At 45.6% G+C, this 24,897-nt stretch overlaps 1 protein-coding gene across 1 annotated transcript in view; it reads right to left on the reverse strand.

The window, feature by feature from the left end:
* The window catches only part of LOC137562376 (embryonic protein UVS.2-like), a 46,290-nt gene extending 42,015 nt beyond the window's left edge, over nucleotides 1-4,275 (reverse strand). The window contains exons 1-3 of the mRNA XM_068273715.1: nucleotides 4,269-4,275; nucleotides 2,814-2,879; nucleotides 875-1,006 (exon numbers count right to left, since the gene is read on the reverse strand). Of these exons, the coding sequence (XP_068129816.1) occupies nucleotides 875-1,006; nucleotides 2,814-2,879; nucleotides 4,269-4,275 (205 nt within the window). The remainder of the gene's footprint in view (nucleotides 1-874; nucleotides 1,007-2,813; nucleotides 2,880-4,268) is intronic.
* Between the last annotated feature and the right edge of the window lie 20,622 nt (nucleotides 4,276-24,897).

Genomic DNA, 24,897 nt, shown 5'->3' on the forward strand with positions numbered 1-24,897 from the left:
AGAACTTTGCATAAAAATGTAAAATAAAGTTACCAGTTGAAGTATTAGTGTACTTCTACTTAAAGTGGACCTGAACTCTTGCACACGACACAAGGAAATCTGAGATAAATGCAACCTGTGTGTTTTTTTAGAGAAGAGCCTGTCTAATTTCTCCTCACCTGTAAGTAGTCACAAGTGTAATTTGATCTCTCAGCTGCGCCAGCCCAGAAATTTGGCAGTCCTCTGCAGACACAGCTAACATGTAAACACAGGACGTTAATCCTTTGTCTGCTTCCATGAAAGCAGGAAGTAGACACACTGCAGATTTATGGCAGGAGTTTTGTAAGCTGTAACAAAGGAGTGAATTTCTTTAAAGATTATTATGCTGTTGCATATCTTTTATAGCAGAGAGGACGTTCTGAGTTCAGGTCCACTTTTTGTGTGCTTCAACTATCTAAAAATGGAACCCTGTTTGATAATTAAATATATATGGAGTATACTCATACTCATCAAAAAGTACCGCTTGGAACCTCCATATTATCCCCACGCCAAGTAGATCAAAAGCTTTAGTGGTCCAGAAATCTAGCGATATTTGTAGAGCAAAAGGTACTCGGTAGTGTAAGCAATGTAGCTTGGCTCAGACCTAGCCACCAAAACTGCGGTGACTGTGAACACATCCCTTTTCACCACTTCCAACACCAGTCCAGGCCAAAGTGTCTCTGTCCTCCCCCTCATGTCAAGGGCTAAACTATCCACATCAAGGAGCTGGGTGAATGGAACTCATTTTACTCAGGCAAAGTTTCCATGAAGTATATTACAGATGTATATTATTCAGCTGTGTTGCCACCAAGCAATGAAGATGTTATTATAAGATGAGGAAGAGGCAATTACTCACTGTAAGCTGGGTCTAGGGCGTAGGGAACAGGCACAGTCCCATCGGCAGCACTAGGCCATTTGCCTGCATAACGGAGGGCACTACGTCCAGGTGGCACCAGCATGTCACCTCCTTGCGTCAACAAACTTTGGTCTAAATGTAACATTACAAAGAAAAGTAATTTGTCCAATGCAACGAAAATAGCTGAGTCTGGCTGATCAATGTCAGCTGATCATACCATACAAAATACACTATTCTTATTTGTTCTTATTATGAGAGAAGTGGTGGTCATGTGACTTCCCCAGTTTCTGAGACTTCCCATCCTTCCTCTGACTCTACGGGAGAGGAGGAATGCTGAATCACACTCCAGTAACATGGCGACCATTAGAGTGCAACTCCATCCAAAACTTTTGTTCTCGCTTTAGATACATCGGAAAAGGCTAACAAACTATTTTGGACATTACCGATGTCATGGTTCTGTTGGAGGAAAATTTGCATACTGCCTTATTTCTTGTTGGCATAGAAAATAGGTAAATGGCCAAGATCCAAGTCAGGGTGGGGGGCTAACCATCTTAAAGAGAACCCAAGGCAGGTCCTGGGGGGGCAGATGGGACACAGAGGCATGTTCTCTGCCTCATGACATGCCTCTGTGTCCCTACACTGCCCCTCTCTGTCCCCCCACTCTCACACTACAGCCCCCCCCCCCAAAAAAAAATTAGCGACAATATTTATCGCTATTCTAGAAGGTATATAGAGGAGAGGGATTCCCTTTTCAAAACTCCCACCAGGGGCGTTCCTGCAGGGTTTCCAGAGCTACCATTGGGCAACTCTCTCCCTGGCCATGCCCCCTGCCGCTCCCCCACCTCCCTGCATGCTGTAAGAAGAAACATATCTCTCTCCTTGCAGCATCGTGACCCAGAAGTAAAAGAAAACAAATGTATTATACATGTGCTCAATTTTTACCAAATTATGAACAAAAGAATGATTGGAAACGTAGAAATTGGGTCTTTGTATATTGAGAAACTGACAATCTACCCTACACCGTTCTATTTTCATAAAACAATTTAACAGAAAAATCTTCCACTCCTGATTGACTTATATCGATGATAAAAAAATAAAAATGTGATTATTTTTCTTTTGTACAACCAAACATTTATTATCGAATTGCCTTTGAATAATATCTTTTTATTATATGGTGTGTGGCCACCTTTACACAGAGAGATCTACACTGGGATTGGACTCAAGCTTGAAGACATGGGTGTAAGCAGACTTTTGATCAAGGTTGAAAGATAGAGGACACCACAAAACCGGCACTTGAAAAACTGTTTTGTTTTGGCTTTTTTTTAAACTTCTAATACAACTTGCATTAGAAAATCTGTTCTTTTATCAGTGCTAAACCTCTCCATATCTTTCCTTATTTCTGTCCTTCTTACATGAATCACCGTCTATCTCCAGGTCTGTAATGGTGTGTGCCATTTAAGGGGGGCATCATTACTTACCTACGGCGGTGTCATGCGCCCACACACAGTGCAATGCATGCCGGGAGATGTATATCTCCTAGCATGTATTGCTTCATATGCACCTGTGTGACAACGCCAGCAATTATAAAGCTGATAGAAGCTTCCAGCATGCTGTATGGGCCGGGGGCCAGAGGAGCAGCACCCTGTATGTACGTAATGGTGCTCCATCCAACTTTTCCCCCAATGGCAATGAACCTAAAAATTCAGCGCACAAGTCACTTTTACCCTTTACAGAGCTGGTTAGAGGGAAGTTTTTCTTAGTTCTGTTTCCCACGGCTCCAGGGTCTGGAGGAATCAGTCATATGAACACCACTTCTGCTTTACTAAAGTTGCATATAATTTACATGAAATTTTAATGTAAAGACAATTATTTGTATTATTATTGATCATCCCTACTGGGGTCATTTAATAGTTATTATTCATAAGAAAATCATAATTACTCTTATTGGCTTCTATAATCGCTGAGAAGGTTCCAGGAGATGCTTCGGAATTATGAGTTTCAGGAGCTGCAAAAAACATAGAAGTGATTCTCAAGTTACTTACAGCAAACGCATAAGAACAGAGACAAGGCTATCCTGGGACAGAGACAAGGCTATCTTTGGACAGAGACAAGGCTATCTTTGGACAGAGACAAGGCTATCTTTGGACAGAGAAAAGGCTATCTTGGGACAAAGAAAGGCTATCTTGGGACATGTTACAATCACAATTTACTGGTAATTTTCTTGATGGCTCTTACCTGGGGGAGGGCCAGCTGCTTCTTTTAAAAAGTTTTGGACGTCCTCTTCTGTAGTTTAAAATACAAAAGAAAATGAGCAAGGGGAAAATACTCCTTTTAAACAGAGGCTGGGAACAATGAGTTCAAGGATAGTTTGCTACAGAATTTAAATGGAAGTTCATATTTGTAAATATAAATACTCCTTTACCAACAAAATATAAAATGCAGGATGAATAAACCATTTTATTAATTTTCAGCCGATATATAACATAACCATTGGAAATGAAGCCCCATCTTGCCAGTACAGTTTATGAGGTGTCTTGACTGACAGAACACAGAGAGTATCCCTAGTGGGATCAGTGAATAATGGCGCACAGCGCCTATGCATAAAAATGGCGCCGCATTAAAAAGATACGCTTATCGCTATTTATCGTTAGTACTGCATAATAATGGCGCACAGGGAAAAAAGAAGAAAAACGGCACACACTAACGTTATTTATCAATAGTGGCACACACTAACGTTATTTATCAATAGTGGCACACACTAACGTTATTTATCAATAGCGCCCTACATAAGCCAAACTGCAGACGTCATTTAACTGCAAAATGGTGAATGGATTTAATGTAACACTGTCAAGGTTAGGGTTAGGCACCACTGGGGGAAGGGGGTCTTAGGGTTAGGCACCACCAGGGGGGGTCTTAGGGTTAGGCACCACCAGGGGGGTCTTAGGGTTAGGCAGTAGGCACCACCAAGGGGGTGGTAAGGTACAGGGAGGGTTCTGTGTGAGAGTAGGGTTAGGTATAGTTACAGTACACTATACACCACCAGGGGGATGGTTAGGGTTAGGCACCACCAGGGGGGTCTTATGGTTAGGCACCACCAGGGGTGTGCTTACGGTTAGGCACCTCTCGGGGGGTCTTAGGGTTAGGCACCACCAGGGGGGTCTTAGGGTTAGGCACCACCAGGGGTGGTTAGGGTTAGGCACCACCGGGGGGGTTTAGGGGTTAGGGATAGGTGCAGAGAGGGTTCTGTGTGTTAACGCTAAATAACGATAAGGCTTTAACGCTAAATAACAATAAGGCTATAACGTTAAATAGCGATAAGCGGCAAACGGATTAGCGGCAACACTGTGCGCCATTATTCACAGTTGCCATTTTCAGATGGATGCATCCCTAGTACCTGTCATGTCCAACCCTACACCGCTAAAATTTGGAGTGCAACAAGGCTCAGATTTTCCTGTCTGCTACTTACTATCTATATGTTAAAACTTGGTACAATTATCCAAAAACACGGACCAAAGTACCACTGCTATGCTGATGACACTTAGCTATAACTTGTCCTTCAAACCTGGTGGAGCAGACCTTGCTCCAAAAATAAATTGTTACTTAGCTGAGCTACAGGAGTGGCTGAATGACAACTGGTTGAAATGGAATGCTGACAAAACTGAGGTCCTTGTTGTCCAAGGCCAGCGTGTGGCATCAAAACAGCTCTTCTCTAAATCAACACCAATGAAGATAGGGAATTCAGATATAAAGAGCTCCAACCACGTGGGCAACTTTAGTATGCTCATCGATGGGGAAATGAGCTTTAGAAACCAAATCTTGTATGTAGTCAAATATTCTTACTTTCATCTGAGGAACATTGCAAAAATTACATTTCTCCTTCCTCCAGAGGATCGTCCAACCCTAGTTCACGCCTTCATCACATCACAGTTGGACTACTGCTGCAATGCCCTCAATATAGGCCTTCCAAACAAGGACCTGTACCGCCTGCAATTAGTACAGAATTCTGCTGCCAGATTGCTAACAAACTGACCTTGCCACTGTCACATTACACCAATCGTTTGCTCATTGCACTCTCTACCTGTAAAATGGAGAATACTCTTCAAGATTGAAGAGCCAAACAGAATGAGAGGCATCAGCTGCAATGGGAAAACCCAGTGCACGCCCATTGTAGTAAAATATGTGCCTGCTCCATGCCTCCTGCTGCTGAAGATCCGCCCTCTCCCCACCCAGGCCACTCTCCTGTCTGTGGTCTCAAACAAACATACTGCCAGAATGTTTATGTCTTTGGACCCCGTATGTCCTGTTTTCTGTTCCTGTTTTTTTTTTTTAAAAAAAGCCAGTTTATAAAATATGATTATATCTGGGAAGATGGATGCGACTACGCAAGTAGTTACAATACTGAGTAAGAGAAAGTGCTATTTAGCTTTGCGCTATTCTTTTCATGACTAATATCAACTTTCACCTTTTGTAGGGAGGGGAGGTAAAAAAATGTAAAAAGTATTGTAACGGGAGGGAAACAGGTAGAAAAACAACATACTATCATGATGTTAGAGAGGAAGAGGAAGAAGCAGGGAGATATGCAGTGTTGCTCGGATACCCCATTATCCTATTCGAGTTTGGTTGAATTCGGATAGTAAACTATCCGAATTCACTCGAAGTTTAATATCCGATGTAATCGAATATCCGATTCGACCTTGGATATCCGACGTCACTATCCGAGTCTGTATTCGAGTAAAATATTCGAGCTGGCCATAAATAGCTTGTAAAACTTGTATTGGAGGTCAATGATGCATGAAACCACCTTTTTATGAAGAAAAACATCACGTGATTATGTGGTGATGTAGTAGTTATAAAAAAGGTCTAAAAAAAAGTAAATTAACTTCATGAAAAGTGTTTGCATGAGAAGGTATGTCCAAAATGGTTGTTGGAAGTCTTCATTAACGTCATCTTCATCTTCTTCTTCTATATCTTCCTCTTCTTCTTCTATATCTTCTTCTTCTTCATCATCTTCTTCTATATCTTCTTCTTCTATATCTTCTTCTTCTATATCTTCTTCTTCTTCTTCTTCTTCTTCTATATCTTCTTCTTCTATAACTTCTTTTTCTATATTTTCTTCTTCTATATCTTCTTCTTCTTCTTCTTCTTCTATATCTTCTTCTTCTTTTTCTATATCTTCTTCTTCTTCTATATCTTCTTCTTCTATATCTTCTTCTAAATCTTCTTCTTCTTCTTCTTCTATATCTTCTTCTTCTTCTTCTTCATCTTCTTCTGTATCTTATTCTTCTATATCTTCTTCTTCTATATCTGCTTCTTCTATATCTTCTTCATCTTCTTCATCTTCTATATCTTCTTCTTCTATATCTTCTTCATCTATATCTTCTTCATCTTCTATATCTTCTTCTTCTATATCTTCTTCATCTTCATCTTCTTCTTCCTCTTCTTCTCTATCATTATATTATGTGTCTTGGTTTTCCTTTCCTTTGTAATATTTTTTTTTACTTCATTTGTGGAAATATTTTATTTTAATAACACAGTTATATTTGTGTTGATGGCATAATAGGTAGGTAGTGGCACATTGCAAGCCACAGCGCCTTTTTCTGTGTACCCTGGCGGTGGTAAAACACAGACATCAGCAGGAGGAGGAAGTAGTTGCAGGCTTGCAGCTATTTGTAGTGTGTGGTAATTGTCGGTCGGTACTCGGTAGGAGAGTGGGTGGGCAGGTGGCAGTAGAAAATAGTTATTCTTCTGTTCTCCCTGGCAGTGGTAGCAGCACACAGACAGCAGAAGCTCAATGCAGCTACAGGAGGAGGAGTAATGTGTGTCAGGCAGTGTGATGTGACTGACATAATAGGCCCTGGTACCTGGCGGTGGTACCAGGGCCGTAAATGAACATCATGAGGTTCCAGACAGCGGTCGTGAAGCCCACATTGTGTCCAATACACAATTGGGACAGCACAGTTTTCAACCTGGACACCTCTAAAATAATTAAAATTTTTATTTTTTTCAAATTATTGCAGCTATTGTTGAGCGTAATAGCTGGTGGCACTTGGGCAGCAGCACCTTGTAATGTGTTCCCTGGCAGTGGAGAGGAGACACAGACAGCAGGAGGAAATATAACAGCAGGCTGCGTGAGGAGGATAAGTGTGTGTGGCAGACTGGCATTTGGCAGCAGGCAGGAGGGCAGGCAGTGAGACATAGTAGGCCCTGGTTCCTAGCGGTGGTTCCAGGGCCGTAAATGAACAGCATGAGGTTCCAGACGGCGGTCGTGACAGCACAGTTTTCAACCCGGACACCTCTAAAATAATTACAATTTTTTTTTTCAAATTAATGCAGCCATTGTTGAGCGTAATAGCTGGTGGCGCTTGGGAAGCAGCACCTTGTAATGTGTTCCCTGGCAGTGGAGACACAGACAGCAGGATGAAATATAACAGCAGCAGCAGCAGCAGGTGTATGTGTGTGTGCCAGTCGTAACTTCATGTACTTCTCTCGCCGACAACAGGGGCCATGAATTCGCCTTCCACCCAAGCCTGGTTTATTTTGAGAAACGTCAGTCTGTCCACAGACTTGTGAGACAGACGAGATCTCTTCTCAGTGATGACTCCACCGGCTGCACTGAAGCAACGCTCTGACAGTACGCTGGAAGGGGGGCAGGAGAGCACTTCCAGGGCGTACTGCGCAAGCTCGCTCCAGATCGGCAGGTGCTTGACCCAATACTCCATGGGATCAACAGAGGCCACGCTGTCAAGCCTGCTGAAGGACCCCATGTAGTCAGCCACCATGCGGGTCAAGCGCTGCCTGTGACTGGAGAAGGATGCTGCTGCAGGCACCTCCTCTCTAGTCCTTGGCAGCTCTACACTCATGTAGAGCTCTTGGGTCAGAGACAGCAGGTCTGTGGTGCGTGTGCGCTTGCTGCTGGTGGATGCAGGCACCTGCTGCTGCCTCTGTGCTGGCTGGACAGTGGGGGTGGATGTCTGAGGGAAGGCTTCCTCCAAGCGCTCAACAAGGTACAGCTGCAAATCCCTCATTTGTTGCACACGGTCTCCTCCTGCAGGCAGGAACTGGCTGAGCTTGCCCTTCAGACGTGGGTCCAGCATCATGCAGATCCAGATGTCCTCCCTCTGCTTCATCTGGATCACCCTTGGGTCCTTGCGCAGGCACCTCAGCATGTGCGCTGCCATTGGGAATAGTCTGGCCACGTCTGTTGGCACATTATCGGCAGCCCCAGAGCCGACATTGCTGTCCTCCTCTGCCTCCTCCACCTCATCCCCTCTCCACCCCCGCACCAGTCCAGCTGCGCTCTGCTGCTCCCCCTTATCAGCAGCAAGGTCAGGGACCTCCACCAACTCCGAGCCCTCCTCCTCAGAGGTGGCCTGTAAGGCTGCCTGCAGCTCCTGCTGGTCCAAGGCTGCCGCTCCCTCTTCCACCAGTGCATACAGGGCCCTGTCCAGCACACACACCAAGGGGACCCACTCGCACACCATTGCATGGTCCCTGCTCACCATGTTGGTGGCCTGCAGGAAGGGTACCAGGACTGAGCACACCTGCTGCATGTGCCCCAGTCCTCCGTAGAGATGATGGACGGGAGGTTGGTGGCGGCACGCCCAGTTGCAGTGAGGGAAACAACTGTTGCTCGTGCAACGTACTGGCTGACAGCCTGCCTCTGTTCAACCAGACGCTCCAACATCGCCAGGGTGGAGTTCCAGCGAGTTGGAACATCGAGCATGAGCCGCTGCTGTGGCAGGTGCAGCTCCTTCTGCACCTCTTCCAGGCTCGCCACGGCTGCAGGCGAGTGCCGGAAGTGACGCACAACCTTCCTTGCCGCTTCAAGGAGTCGGTCCATCCCCTGGTCGGTCCGCAGGAACTTTTGGACTATCAGGTTCAGGACGTGCGCCAGGCAGGGGATGTGGGTCAGGTCTCCCCTGCTGATGGCAGCAACCAGGTTTGCCCCATTGTCGGACACCACCTCTCCGACTATGAGGCTTCTGGGGGTCAGCCAATTCCTCTCCTGCTCTCGGAGTTTGGCCAGGACGTGGTTCGCCGTCAGTTTGGTCTTCCCCAGGCTGACCAATTCCAGCAGCGCTTGGCAGTGGCGGGGCTTCACGCTGCTGCTGAGGTGGGGGGTTTGGGCTGGTGTGGCGGAGGATGGAAGCGGATCAGAGGAACCTGCTGCTGTTCTGCTGACCCTGCATCGTGGCACCACCCACTGCGTTGTTGGTGCTGCTGCTGCTCTGACAGTGCCCGATGCTGCTACCCCCTCCTCACCCCCTTCCACCAAGCTGACCCAATCCGCGGTGAAGGACAGATAGCGGCCTGTCCCAAACCGGCTGCTCCACGAGTCTATGGTGACGTGGACCCGTTGACCCACCGCGTGCTCCAGCCCTCTCCCGGCATTGGCCATCACAGAGCGGTGAAGTGCAGGGATGGCCGTGCGTGCAAAATAATGTCGGCTGGGGATTGGCCAATCGGGGGCTGCACACATCAGGAGCGCACGCATGTCGCGCCCCTCCTGCACAAGGGAATAAGGCAGGAGTTGGGAGCACATGGCCCGTGCCAGCAAGCCGTTCAGCTGACGCACGCGATGGCTGCTGGGAGGCAGAACCCTGACCACCCCCTGGAAGGTGTCGCTGAGCAGGGTCTGGCGAGGTCTTTTGCTGGCACGGGAAGCAGTGGAGGGAGCAGAGGAGGCCACTGAGGACTGGCTGCCAGAACAGGCCTGAGTGTCGGCGGCAGGAGTTGCAGAGGGAGGAGGAGCAGTGCGTTGCTGACGCACTCCTGCTGCCGACGGCTTCGCAGTGGTGGCGGGTCTGCCACTGCCACTGCCAGCTTCCTTCAACTTCACGAACTCCTCATGCTCGTGAAAGTGTTTCCCTGCAAGGTGGTTGACCAGAGAGGTGGTGCCAAACACAGAGGGCTCCTTCCCTCTGCTGAGCTGCTTGCGGCACTGGTTGCAGGTGGCATACTTGCACTCCAAATATGGAAGGGTGAAAAAATTCCATATTGGGGAGGTGAAGTTGCCCCTTCGGCTGGAAGGTGCTGCTGCCGCTGGTCTCCCTGTGGTTGGGGGGGGGGGTTTCTTGGTGCGGCTGGTGGTGGCACTGGCAGAACTCGTCTTCTGATCAGCACGCTGTGTGGCCTGCATACCACGCTCACGTGTGATCCTGCCCATGCCTGCGATGCTGATCCTTCTAGCAAGGCCCGCAGACGCATCCTCTTCCTCCTCCTCCTCAGAGCTGATGACATCCCCACTCCCAGGACCTGGCAACCAGTCTTTGTCTTTCACAATGTCATCATCATCCTCCCCCTCCACAAACATGTCCTGCTGGGATCCCCTAAACTCCCCTTCTGCATGCATGGGTGGATGACAGTCACCACTGTCTGACTGTCCAAAGCATCATCCCCCAAAGTGCCCATGAGCATTCCTTCCTCCGCCAATTCTTCCGCAACAGCACTCCATAACCCCGCTGTGCTTGGGGATAAGAAGGTGCTGAGTGACAGGGTGCTGATGTCGCCCGCTGGGGCTGGAGAACTGCACTCCTCCTCCTCCTGCTCCCCAGGCAATGCTGGGCGGCTGCTGCTGCTCTTGCGAACAGGAATGGTGGCGGGGGTGGAGGACTCGGTTCCAGAGCTAATGGTGGCCTGCTCATCCACCATCAGTTCCACTACAGCGTCTGCATCCTTCTCCTCAATAGGACAGCTACGACCTGGCAGTGGGAGGAACATCTGGGCCACACGCTGCTGCTGATGCTGTGTCTCTGCAGCGTGACTCCCAGCTGTTGGGCGGCCAAGGCGTCCACAGCCAGTGGCTAATGGCGGAATAGCCACTGGTGCAGACGCAGAACTGCGCATGGTGGTGGTGGCGCGGCTGCCACGCCCACGACCTCCTCTCTTGGCGATACCCTTGCTGCCCTTGCTGCCCCTGCCCAGACCGCGGCTGCCAGTGCCAGACATTGTATATTTTTAATATTATACAAATGAAAAAAAAACTTATGTATGTAAAGGTGGGTGGGACAAGTGGGGTACTTTAATGGGGTGGGACTGGTGGTGGTGGGTGTGTGAGGTGACGGACAGGTGTACTCTACAGCAGAGATCGGTGTAGCGCTAACGAGAGAGTGCGCACTGCGCACACAAAGACCCGAGCTGACGCTGACTGACGGTGTCCCTATACACAGACTACAGTACAAGTCAGCAAATACACAATAGAAGTAATAGAAAAAAATAGGACGGGTGTAGCACTAACGAGAGGGTGCGGACAGCGCAGATGTGCACTGCGCACACAAAGACCCTAGCTGACGCTGACTGACGGTGTCCCTATACACAGACTACAGTACAAGTCAGCGAATACACAATAGAAGTAATATATAAACAATAGGACGGGTGTAGCACTAACGAGAGGGTGCGGACAGCGCAGATGTGCACTGCGCACACAAAGACCCTAGGTAACGCGGTGACGGACGGTACCTATACACAGACTAGAGTACACTGACTACAGTAATACTAACTAAACAATAGAAGAATCTAGCTAAATAATACAACCGGTGTAACTAGATTACAGAGAGCAGATAAAGCAGGACAGGTATAGCAGTAAAGCTGGGCCTTGCTAACTACAAAATACTATAGTACAATAATCTATCTAACACAGAAGTAGTAGTACAGGAGTAGAGTAGGACAGGTGAGAGCACAGGTAAGGTAGAGACTAGAGCACAGAGCAGGGCAGGCTGCCTTGCCTAGGCACAAGGCCTAGCTGCTGGCTGCAGGCCTGCAGCAGCACCAGTGACGGTCTCCCTCCCTAGTCCCTAATCACACAACCTAAACTGCCTAAAATACAATCTATCTACAATATAAAGCAATACAGTTGAATATCAAGTGTTGGAGTGTAAAAAAGCTAGGTTTAGAACAATAGCAATGGACTTGCACACAGACAAAAAGCACTGGAACAGTTCTCTCAGTACAATTAGTCAGTAAGTCGCAGGCAGGACGAGTGAGGCAAGATGGCGTCCGCTATTTATAGAGGGGGGCTTGGCCAGGCTCCCCCTCTGTGATTGGCTACAGTCAGAGGGCTTGGAGCCCTCTGATTCGCTTGTGAGGACTCGAGGTGACGTCTGTCGTGACGCTATCCGAGCTCGGATAGCTAGGATATCTCCGGATAGCTGCTTGCTATCCGAGTGCGCTCGGATAGCACAGCCCGGATAGCTAATACTATTCAAGCTCGCTATTCGAGCTCGAATAGTGAAAAAAGAGCTAGGATATCCGAGTACCTCGGATATCCTAGCTCAGATGAGCATCACTGGAGATATGTACAAACATAAACAGAGATAAAACTTCATCTTACCGCTCTCATCAGTTCCAGGCTGGGACATCTGAAAAGTAAAGGCTTTTAGTCTATAGATGTTTTTGGTGCAGCGGTATTCATGTTATAATAACTCTGATTATGGCTCTCAGCACTCACATTCCATTGTTTGATCACACAGCTCACAGGAAGGATTATAGCTGATTGCTACAGAATTCACTATAGATTTGTTTTGCATTTCTTCTATATCATTCTAAGAACCTACCTGTCTGCAGGAGTATGAGGGTGCTGCATCCAGTGCCGTCCTGCCTATGAAGCCGAGTGATGCATTTGCGTCAGGCGGCATGTACGCAAGAGCAGCATCTTGCCCGCCTCCCTCCCACCCTTCTCCCAGCCACCGATCATATTACCTCCTTGGCGCCCACTTCCAACAGTCCCCATCCCGCTGCTCATCGCTGCTCACTGCTACACAGACCCGCTGAGCCGCTGTGACAGGACAGCGGTCCGCCTCCTATCAGCGAATGTACAGGAAGTAATTACTTTACACGCGCTGATAGGAGGCGAGCTGCTGTTCTGTCACAGTGGCTCAGTCTGATCTGAGGTCTGTGTATCAGTGAGCAGCAGGATGGGGACTGTAGGAAGTGGCTGCCGAGAAGGGGAGGGGGAGCAGGCATGGGGGAAACTATACTTCCTATCCTGGGGCAATTATACTATCTACTGGGGAAACTATACTACCTATACTGGGGGCAACTATATTAGCTACCTATTCTAAGGGAAACTATACTACCTATTCTGGTGCAACTATACTTTCTATACTGGGGGCTACTATATTAGCTACCTATTCTGGGGCATCTATACTATCTATACTGGGGAAACTATACTACCTATTCTGGGGCAACTGTACTATCTATACTGAGGGTAACTATACTAGCTACCCTATACAGGGGGCACAACAGAGAGTGAAAATTTTCAGTTGCTGTGCGATCATTGCAAATCAGGGGGAGGGGCGCATCCTCACATCCTGCCTCAGGCAGCAAAAAGTCTAGAACTGGGTGCATCTCTCTTTTGGGGCTGGAACCCACTAAGCCTGCTTTGGCAGTTTATCAGCAAAGCGCTATGCCAGTGTATCCTTGTGGGGGTGGTCCCACTAGTGGTGTTGTAACTATGGAGCGATCACAAAACGCTGCTTGCAGCAATGGGGGAGCAATCCCTGTGTGATCAGGAGATCAGTGGCTACAGTATCCACATCTTAATTGCTCTGGGAAATCATTGAAACATCTGAACCTTCACAGCTGCATGGTTGACAATACGATTAAAGCTGGCAGATCTTTCCTGATAGCGCCTCCTGCTGGGAACTCAACATATAAGATGCAAAGCAGAAGCAGGCTGAAATGTCTCCTAAAATCCTGGCAAAGTGTATGGCTGACCTTTAGGGTACAGGCTCTTTGCAACAAAAGGAAATAATGTAGGTTCAATTTACAGCACACCTTGCTCCAGAATAAAAAATCAGAAGAGACTTCTGTCTTTGTATTCTCTCACCTGTGATGATAGAGAGTCCACCGGGAGACTCATCACTGAGCCAGCAGCACAAGCCAAAACCAAGAGAAAGACTCTTCTATCCATCCTGCTCAGCAGGGCCGGGCCGAGGCATAGGCTGGAGAGGCTCCAGCCTCAGGGAGCAGTGTAGGAGGGGGCGCACAATTCATTCAGCTGTCATTCCTAATTGTGTTTGAAGCAGAAAGAAATAAGAAAAGGGGATACATAGCAGTGACTGCAAGCCAGATAACTAGATATTAAGGTGTTGGGGAGGTTGTGGGCCCTGTAGCACCTCTTAGTCTAATAGCAATCAGTGTGTGACGGCTGGGGTGGCAGGGATGGAGGGGCATACTTTGGTGTCTCAGCCTTGGGTGCTGGAGGACCTTGTCCCGCCTCTGCTGCTCAGACTTCTTCACCGTAATGTGAAATATCGTCAGTCTGAAGCTGTTGTTGTGCTCAGTCTCCAGAACCCTTTTTATACAGATCTGGGGAGGTCCTGACCAATCACAGGCCAGGATAGTGGCGTGAGCGTGACACACATGGAGATTAGATCTGGGGTCATGGATATTGTAGATGTATAATTATGTCAGGTGTGGCAGCATCATGGTTATTAGAACAGTGATATTTTGTAGGTCAGAGAGGAATCTATTTTCATGGTCTTCTGACAAGGCCAAATCCTTGGTGTAACAAACATGGAAGAGACAGCTGCGGGGAACAGCGATCTGCCTAGCGATCTATCTGGGCCTCGGGCGTCTAGCACGCCGAGGACGGGGCTGTCAGTTGCACATAGGGTTGCATTGTCGCGTGCGCGCGCACAGACGGGACCTTTATGCGGGGAGGAGGCGCGTCAGCTGACCGGCCGGTCGGCTGACGTCAGAGGAGACGCTCGCCGCTCCTCATTGGTTGATGGGAGTGGGCGTGCCTAAGGGGTCTCCTCTGCTTCTTAAGCTTTGCTGATTCACTCGCAACTTGACTGCTGTTGCGAATACTTCGTGTTAGCGCTCAGACCTTAGATAGATCCGGTGTGCTTTGATCCGGGAGGAAACCGGGGATTTCACACAGTGATAGGATTTGTTTGATAGCTATAATTATAATCAGAATATTGTTTATTATCTGTGTATGACTCTTGCTCGTTCTGACTATCCTTACTCCCAGTGATTCTGTACTTCTGTCCATGTGATCTTGCTGCAGACTCTGCCTGTTAAAACCTTCTTGTCTTTGCCTTCTGATTTTGTACCGTATCTGTCTGTCTGTTGCCAACTCGATTAGTCTGACCGCTCTACTCTCACCAGAGGGCCCTTGTCTCTGGTGAGAGGCTCTGTACTGTTAGTGCCCTCCAGCTCCTCTGGTGAGGTACAGCCAAACTATCAGTACTACTGTTGCACCAAGCACTATCCTTGCTATCACATCAGCTGCTGGTATACTTGTATTATTGGTGATTCTGCAGATCACCATATAATCAGGTATATATCTGCATTATAGGGGATACTGCAGATCACCTAATAATCAGAACTCTGTTACTTGCTGACACTTATCGTTACAGAACAGCAGATCAAAATGTCTATGGACGCACTTTGCAGCCAAGTTGGGGACTTGACCACAGCAGTGAACAATTTAACTGTGCTGGTCAATACCCAACAGACTCAGATCACCCAGCTGTCTGGAGTTGTGCAAACCCTCCAGCCTGCTACCGCACCAGTGCAGTCCCCTCCGGTTGTAGATCTTAGAATGCCTCTCCCTGAAAAGTTTTCAGGGCACAAATCTGACTTTCAGAATTTCAGAAATCGTTGCCTCTCTTACTTTGAGATGAGACCTATTTCATCAGGGACAGAAAGTCAGAGAGTGACCCTCATTAAAAATTTATTATCAGGGGATTCACAGACATGGGCATACAGTCTTCCTTTTCTTGCCCTCAGTTGGTTGGATTCTGGAGAGATGTACACAGGATTATTCAGCAAATCTCCGGTTATACATTTCCGTTCAAACCAGAAACATTTCTACTACATAGCTCACTCATCTCTCCCACTCAATATAAAAAATCTATACTACCACATCTGATCACAACAGCCAGAGCTACCATTCCTGCACTCTGGAAAACCAAATCAATCCCCACTCTGAAAAAATGGTTTCTAAGGGCTGAGAGAACAAAAGAATTAGAGGAACTGGTCCAAACTGCTCATGACCAAGTCCACAAGATCTCTAAGATCTGGGCCTGTTGGTATGACTACACAGACTCTACTGAATATAAGAATATCATGTAAAAAAAGGAGCCATAGTGACCCCCCACTAACCCTACCACCACAGGAACTCTCTCTCTCTATTCGGTACTATTTTCTCCTTGATCTTTCTCTTTACCCCAACTCCTCTTCTGATAGGCTTCATCCTAGCTCCTCTTGGTGACCCTCCTTTACCAGCACAACGTTACTGATCTCCTATTAAGCAAAATTTCTTCTCAATACTTAACAGATCCAATAAGCACTGGGTAACCTAGAGGTGTCTGTTCTATTTATACTGTCTATATAGCCAACTGCAGCAGTGTAGCTTAATCCAATGTTAAAGCCTGCTGTATTGTTATTGAGTTTCTTGTTAAATTATTATCTCTTATACTGTCTGACTGTAATATGCTCATATCATCTTAAATACGTTGTAACCTTTACTTGCACTTTCAAAAAAATATATTGGAAAAGAATATTACTTTAAACACATTCCCCCCAAAAAAATCAAGAATTGTGACAATATTAACCTCATGAGGACCGCAGTGTTAAACCCCCCTAAAGACCAGGCATTTTTTCATTAAATTGGCCACTGCAGCTTTAAGGCCAAGCTGCAGGGCCGCACAACACAGCGCACAAGTGATCCCCCCCCCCTTTTCTCCCCACCAACAGAGCTCTCTGTTGGTGGGATCTGATCGCCCCCCCCCCCCCCAATGTTTGTTTGTCTGTGTTTGTTTATTTACGTTTTTTGTTCTTTTTTTAATAAAAAGTGTTTTTTTTTTCAATTTCATTGTAAGCCCCCCTCCGTCCCCCCGTCAGCCAATCCCCGTGATCAGCTGTCATAGGCTTCAGCCTATGACAGCCGTTCACCTATGTGTCTCAGGAAGGGACAGCTGTGTCACGAAAATGGGCAAATAAAATACATAGGTTTTAACTATGGTAGCATGTATTATTTTAAAGCTATAATGGATGAAAACCTAAAAATAATGAATTGTTTCCATTTGATATTAATATTAATTAATATTAATTAATATTCCTGTTAAAATGCATTTTAAAAAAATTATTGTTAGCAAAATGTACCACTCAAAGAAAGCCTAATTGGTGGCGGAAAAAACAAGATATCGATCAATTCTTTGTGATAATTAGTGATAAAGTTATTGGCGAATGAATGGGAGGTGAAAATTGCTCTGATGCATAAGGTAAAAAATACCCACGGGCTATAATGGTTAAAGTTCATTTTAATTCATTTTATTATTTCTGGGCGCCTTTTTATCCTGTTGTACATCAAAAATGAGATTGTTGGTTCCACATATTCACAGTGATGTGGGTAAGCTCCTCAGACTGCGGCAAGGCAAATCTCACACAGTTTTTATATATTTCCAATTCCCTTTGGAATCACCAACTTGGGGGTCCAGGCTAGCCGGAGGTGGTTGCACTTTTTGAGAAAATGGCCCTAGGGGCCCATTAACGGGATCCAAGGGCCCTACCCTGAGCTGGGGGGTATACAATGCACAACAGGATAAAAAAAGGCACACAGAGAATGATAAAATGAATTAAAAACAATAAAATAAATAACGTTTGAGGTGGCTTACCTCAATGGAGACAAATTCATATAAAATGAAAAAAAAATTACAATAAAAAAAAACAATATAAATAATTACCTAAGGGTCTGAACTTTTTTAATATGCATGTGAAGATGGTATATCACAAGCATTTTTTTAATTATAAGCTTGTAAAAAGTGAAGGACGCAAAACTGAAAAATGCACCTTTATTTCCAAATAAAATATTGGCGCCATACATTGTGATAGGGACATAATTTAAATGGTGTTATAACCGGGAAAAATGGTCAAATAAAATACATAGGTTTTAATTATGGTAGCATGTATTATTTTAAAGCTATAATGGATGAAAACTTTTTTTCTTAATATGCCTGTTAAAATGCATTTAGAAAAAAATTATTCTTAGCAAAATGTACCACCCAAAGAAAGCCTAATTGGTGATGGAAAAAACAAGATATCGATTGTTTCTTTGTGATAATTAGTGATAAAGTTATTAGCGAATGAATTAGAGGTGAAAATTGCTCTGATGCATACAGTCAAAAATACCCGCGGGCTGAAATGGTTAAAGTTCATTTTATATGAATTTGTCTCCATTGAGGTAAGCCACCTCAAACTTTATTTATTTTATTGTTTTTAATTCATGTTATCATTCTCTGGGCGCCTTTTTTTATTTGTCAAAAATGACATTGTTGGTTCCACATATTCACAGACATGTGGGTAAGCTCCTCAGACAGCGGCAAGGCCAATCTCACACAGTTTTTATATATTTCAAATTCCCTTTGGAATCAGCCACATGACTAACAGATCTATGCGAAAGTATGGAGCTGCCATCAGAGTGGGAGTTTCTTCCTCTGTACAGCACCATCATTTAACCATGCCCACACCCTCCCTCTTCACTGACCTGTGAAGGAGGAGGTGGGCAAAGTCAGCTCTGTGTTCACAGGAAATGACTGTCTAGGGCCCCCTCCCATCTCTTCCCTGACAACCTCCTGTAGGTGATGATGGGATGGGGTAAAGTTTGGCACCTCATAGACTGCTGCCTAGTATGGCCAACCTGCATCTGGCATAGCACAGGGAGTCAGCACTGAAAATCCAGTGAGACAAGATGTAATAAGAATTACAAAAATGTTTTATGTGTAATGCACAGGTGTTGTGTGAATTATATGGACCTAATATTACTATTATTAATGCATTATTCAAAGCCCTGGTTCAGAATCTTGTTTTTTTTAATGAATATTGCAGGGAATATATCATATTTTGCAATGTACATTTTTGTTTAAACCAACATAATTTCTGTTGAAATCTTCCCTGGGAAGGATTTTCATTGGTCCAGACAATGGACCAATGGGGAGGTCTGGCAGGAGCTTCAAAGATGCTTTGCCGGTGCTCAGAGTATTTTACAGTGGTAAGTGTCCTGTCATAGAGCGGCAAGGGGGAGCTGATAATAGGTGGCACTGAGGCAGAGGCTTAGCTAAGAACAGTGGCGTAGCTAAGGAGCTGTGGGCCCCGATGCAAGTTTTATAATGGGCCCCCCAAGCACTCTATACATAACAATTGATACGGCGCACCAAAACCTGCCAATGGCAACTACAGAGTCAGAGGTGCAAGAAGGGGATGGGGAGCAGTTTGTTAATGATTGCCATTATTCCAAGTATCTATAGAAGTGATTATTACCAGCACAGGACCAATAGAGAGCTAATACTGTAGTTGAGGGAGGGCACTTTGGGGCCCCTCTAGCCCAAGGGCCCCGATGCAGTCGCAACCTCTGCAACCCCTATTGCTACGCCCCTGGCTAAGAAGCTATTGGCCCCGGTGCAAGTTTTACATGGGGCCCCCCAAGCACTTTATACATAACAATTGATATGGCGCACCAAAACCTGCCAAGGATTTTCACGGTTTCAGAGGTGCAAGTAGGGGGTGGGAAACAGTTTGTTAATGATTACTGCTATTCAAAGCATATGTTTGAGTGATTATTACCAGCACAGGGCCAATAAAGAGCTAATATTGTGCTTGAGGGAGCGCCCCTCGTGCCCCTCTGACCCAAGGGCCCTGATGCGGTCGCTACCTTTGCAACCCCTATTGTTATGCCCCTGCACTGAGCGGTGAATTGCTTGGGGCTGGGGGTGCCCGGAAGTGCTGCAAGAGGTTTGGCACTTGTAAGAATCTATACGTTGCTTGCTATTGGCAACAACACTACACCTTCGTTCGGCACCATATCACAGGAAGTGTGATAACTTGACTCTCATCACAGCAACAGCATAGGACATAGAACTTCTTAGATATCGTCAAAGTTTCAGGAGTTTATTCAGTAACAACAGATATACAGATGCTTATCTCTACATGTTCGTTACACCTCAGCGAAGCAATTGTTCTGTAGTAAGTCCTCTTTGCGTTACAGCTCTTGGTCCATTCCTTTTGAATGGAGACCAGGCTTTCTCTTATGTTACATCTATCCTACATTGCACTTAGGCCTATATACAGCATACAGTTAGGTAAGTTGACAAGACATTACAAAAAGAGTAGAAAGTGGAAGTCAGAAGTAGCAGCAGACCCCCCCCCCTCCCGCCCGGGAGCTCGTTAGCTCTTCTTATACTAACTCTAAAGAGTTAAATATGACATAATCTGAGCAGGGACAGTTCCCATTCATTAATCTCTGTCCCTGTTTTAAAGGTCGCAGGCATCAAAGAGATGCCGCAATCATTTGTTTACTTCCGACAAAACCTATACACGCATTACTTCCTATTTAGCGTACTATAGAGACACAATAGGAAGTAATGCGTGAGGACATCTTGTGGCCAAATAGTAAAATTACAGCTAAACACATTTAATTTAAAAAAGACCCACAAATACACACACATTAACACATTACCTCCGACACTATCCCATAATGACCCTTTTTTTATTTAAAAAAATGTGAGGTGGCTTATCTCAGTGAAGACCAATTCATATATGAAATTAATAGGAATTTATTATAAAGCACAGGCAATGCATTTCATGGGACTCTGACCACTTCCTCAGGCCAAATAAAAGTGCCAGTTGATGCTATTAGCTGCATATGAGAGGTGCTCCATATGTGGCTAATAGCATCAACTGGCATTTTTATTTGGCCTATGGAAGTGGGCGGAGTCCCATGAAATGTGTTGCCTGTGCTTTATAATAAATTCCTATTCATTTCATATACAAATTGGTCTTCATTGAGGTAAGCTACCTCACATTTTTTAGTTTTAATTGTTTTTAACGTATTTTATTCCTACTGGGCGCCTCTTTCTCTTTGTCTTATGGCAGAAATTAGATTGTGCGCTCCTGTAAGGGACAATTAGTGACATGGCGATAGTTTCTGAGAAAATGTCTGCATGATATAAATACACAATATATACAGTACATACTACATACAAAATAATAACACTAACAATAGCTTGAAATGTTTCCTTTAATTTACAAGTACTTGTGTTTGGTCACTGGCTGCATTACCCCCTTGGGTTTTTGGGGTTGGGTTATAGAGGGGGAAGAAGTCATTTAGCTAGAGACTGAATGCGTCAATGCTAGAGAGGCAGAAAATAGCAGAGAGAGTAGCAGGTGAAATTCAAACCTATTTTGAAATTATCTGTACGGATGATGTGACAGCCTTGGTGACCTGGGATGCACATAAGTGTGATTGGGGGATACTGATCCAAGAGGGGGCTAGGGCCAAGAAGGCAATAGAGAATAGCTTCGGAGTAATAAGAGACCTGAAAAAGTTTCATAAAAACTCCCTAGCTGATAATGTACTGAAGAGTTTGACGGTAGAAAAGGAGAAGCTTAAAGGACTACTGTAGGGGGGTAGGGGGCAAAAGAGTTAAACTTACCTGGGGCTTCTAATGGTCCCCCACTGACGTCCTGTGCCCGCGCAGCCACTCACTGATGCTCCGGTTCTCGCCTCTGGTTCACTTCTGGAATTCCCGACTTTAAAGTTGGAAAACCCTGAGCCTGTGCAGCTGTGTCCTTGCTCCCGCTGGCGTCACTTGGAGTGTACTGCACAGGCACAGACCTTACTGTGCCTGTACAATACACTCCCGGTGATGTCAGCAGGAGCGAGGGCACAGCTGTGTAGGCGCAGTGGTTTTCCGACTTTAAAGTTGGAAATTCAAGAAGTGAACCGGAGGCGGGGACCGAAGCATCGGTGAGTGGCTGTGGGGGCACAGGATGTCTGTGGGGGGTGATTAGAAACCCAGGGTAAGTTCAACTCTTTTTTCCCTCTACCCCCCTACACTAGTCCATTAAGGCTCTCCTTTGTTACAGAGCAAAGTACGCGGTGCAAAGATGTAGTAGGGCATTCTACGAGTTTGGCAATAAAAGTGGGAGGCTGCTGGCACGGATGTTGAAGGACAAGCAGACTTCTAATTATGTCCACTTGTGACGCCAGCTCCAGGAAACATTACAGAAGTGAGTCCTTAACCAGAATGTTCCGGAACTTTTATAAGAGGTTATATAAAATCCACGAAGTGGCCCTGGGTGATCCCTGGGGGGAGGGGGAGAATGGAGATAGAATGAGGGAATATGTGGAGGCCTCTCGCATGAAAAAAACGCTCACAGGAAGAGGTATCTAGATTGGAGGAGCCAAAAAAACGGCAGAGGAACTGAGCCAAGTGGTGTCACAAATGCCCAGGGGAAAGGCCCTGGGCCCAGATAGGTTGATAATTAATTACTATAGAAAATACAAGGAGATCCTATAACCCAACTTGGCGGAGGCATAAAATTACCATTTGGGAGGAACTGGGAGTGGAATGGTTTTAGTTGGGACTCTGTGGAATCACATATGAATATAGACCTAAAGATGTTCGCTAAAATAATGGCAAACAGAATTTCCCCCTGCCTGGAAAGTTTGATTCATTATGATCAAGTGGGATTTGTCCCTTATAGAGAAGCCAGGGACAACACAATCAGAACAATAAACCTTATCTAGTGGGCTAAGACGGCACCTGACCCTGTCATACTGTTGTCCACAGACGCCGAGAAGGCATTTGACAAGGTCAGGTGGGGCTTTATAAGAACCGTACTATGGCATATAGGTATGGGAAAATTCAGGGGATGGATTCTCTTAATGTATTCATCTTTGACAGCTAGGTTTAAGGTTAATGGGGTCTTGTCTGAGGTGTTTGAGATCTCAAATGGTACCTGGCAGGGATGCCCACTCTCACTATTGATCTTCGCCCTCACACTGGAACCCTTCCTGAGGACAATAAGGAAAAATAAGGACATAACAGGACTGAGAGTTGGGGGAGTGAAAAACAGGGTCGCTGCTTACGCTGATGACCTTATGTTTTACGTGACCAGGCCAAGGCTAATGCTCCCCAATTTAATAAAACAATTTGGAGAATAAAAAGGAACTGTCTAAGCCAGGCATGGGCAAACTTGGCCCTCCAGCTGTTAAGGAACTACAAGTCCCACAATGCATTGCAGGAGTCTGACAGCCACAGTCATGACTCATAAAGGCAAATGCATTGTGGGACTTGTAGTTCTGTAACAGCTGGAGGGCCGAGTTTGCCCATGCCTGGTCTAACCTAAGAAAAAACTGGGATAAGTGAAGTTATGGGGATAATGATGAAGGAGGAGGATATAGGGATAATTAAGGCAAGTTTCCCATTCAGGTGGGTAAGGTAATCCTTCAAATACTTGGGCATAAAATTGGCTACCAGCATCCCAAATATGGTGCACCTGAACTATTACTGACTGCTGACAAAAATAAAAAGGTACCTGGATAACAGGGGTAAAGCTCTCCTGGTTTGGGAGACTAAACGTGCTAAAAATGAATATTATGCCAAGGCTTCTATATGTCTTTCAGGCTATGCCTAAACCATTACTGAGGGCCTTTTTGGATCTGGTCCGGAAAGAATTTGCAAACTTTATCTGGCAAAAGAAAACGAGGATTAAAATAGCACTACTAGTGCAAACCAAATCTGGTTAACATCCCTTTGTTAAATATGCCCTGGCTCCCATATAAATATAGAAGTCACCACCCAGCAAGTCTCCTGGTGGAGCACACCTTGGAAGTATATAGCAGAGTAAGAGGGAAGGAAAATATCTCGCCACCCTGCTCCCAACTGATGCCAGTCTTTGATAATCAAAATTTGAGCAACGATGTCAGAGGGGAGCTTATAGACACTGACAGGGGAATGTGGTAATCCAGGCCCAAACCCTGGTAAAAATGGAGGCATGAAGGTCTTTGGAAGAAATAGCTAGGATGATGCATAAGAATGATATTGATGCTTTGAGTTTACTGCAATTCAGACACTTTTTGATGTTAATTGGGGGAAAGGTGAACTTCTCAAAAGAACTAACCCAGTTTGAACGGCTATGTATAAGGGAGGGTAGAGTTAGGGGGTCACTAGTTCATGTGAATGGTATACTGGAAGAGGCTAAGGATTAAACCCACGGTTTTAGAGATAGGTGGCAAGGAGAATTAAAAAGAGAGTTTTTGGACACTCAGTGGCAGGGGCGTTTCTAGGGTCCTTGGAGATCAGGGGCACCTGTGGGCACCAGGTGGGGAGGCCATTTTTTGCGCGCTGCGGCAAAAAATGGCCGTGGCCATGAGGTGAGTGGGTGGGGCCAAATGTACATGAACTTAGCAGCAGTGTAAGCTACAGATAACGGGCCTGCCCATCGAGATATTGGATGGAGCCCCCTGTCCTTTATTTAGATAATTTACAATCAGTATAGGCATAGATCAAAGATGTATTCGCACATACAATTTTGATTGGTCAATCACTGACCCCCAATTTTACCACTCCCGTGCAGTAAGTAGGCCAACAGACAATGAATTTTATGAACAGGGCTAAAATTGGCTAATCAAAATTGTATGTGTGTACCAGGCTTTACAGCTAATACTGTACATACTGAAAGTAGCAGGTATCAGCATACAATACAGCTGGTTTACAATCAGTAAAGGCACAGAGTAACACCTTACACTGTACACATTGGAGGTAAATCAGCACACAGTGCAGGCACTAGAGAACAGCGTATACTGTACATACTGTAGGCATCAGAATTCAGCACACTGCAGCTAGCATGCCAAAAATATGAGGATCACGTTGTGCGGCGTGCTTATCGCGCCGCACCGAAAAATGGGTGGGCCATGGACCAGAATATAGGTGTGATAACGGGTGGAGACAAATTTACATGAGCCTAGCAATGGTGGGACATTAGATTATGACAGTGGTGGCGAACCTTTTGGAGGCCGAGTGCCCAAACTGCAACCCAAAAGTCACTTATCTATCGCAAAGTGGCAACAGCAATTTAAACTAAATACTGTACAAACGTTTTAACTCATACATGAACATTATGGAAAATCCAAGTTGAAAATAAACTGTGAAGATAAACAATTTCATCCATCCTACTCCTGAAAAATGTATTCAATTTTTTAGAACCTCCCAGTTTTATTTTCTGTTTTA

Source organism: Hyperolius riggenbachi, chromosome 3, assembly GCF_040937935.1.
Source record: "Hyperolius riggenbachi isolate aHypRig1 chromosome 3, aHypRig1.pri, whole genome shotgun sequence".
NCBI lineage: Eukaryota > Metazoa > Chordata > Amphibia > Anura > Hyperoliidae > Hyperolius > Hyperolius riggenbachi.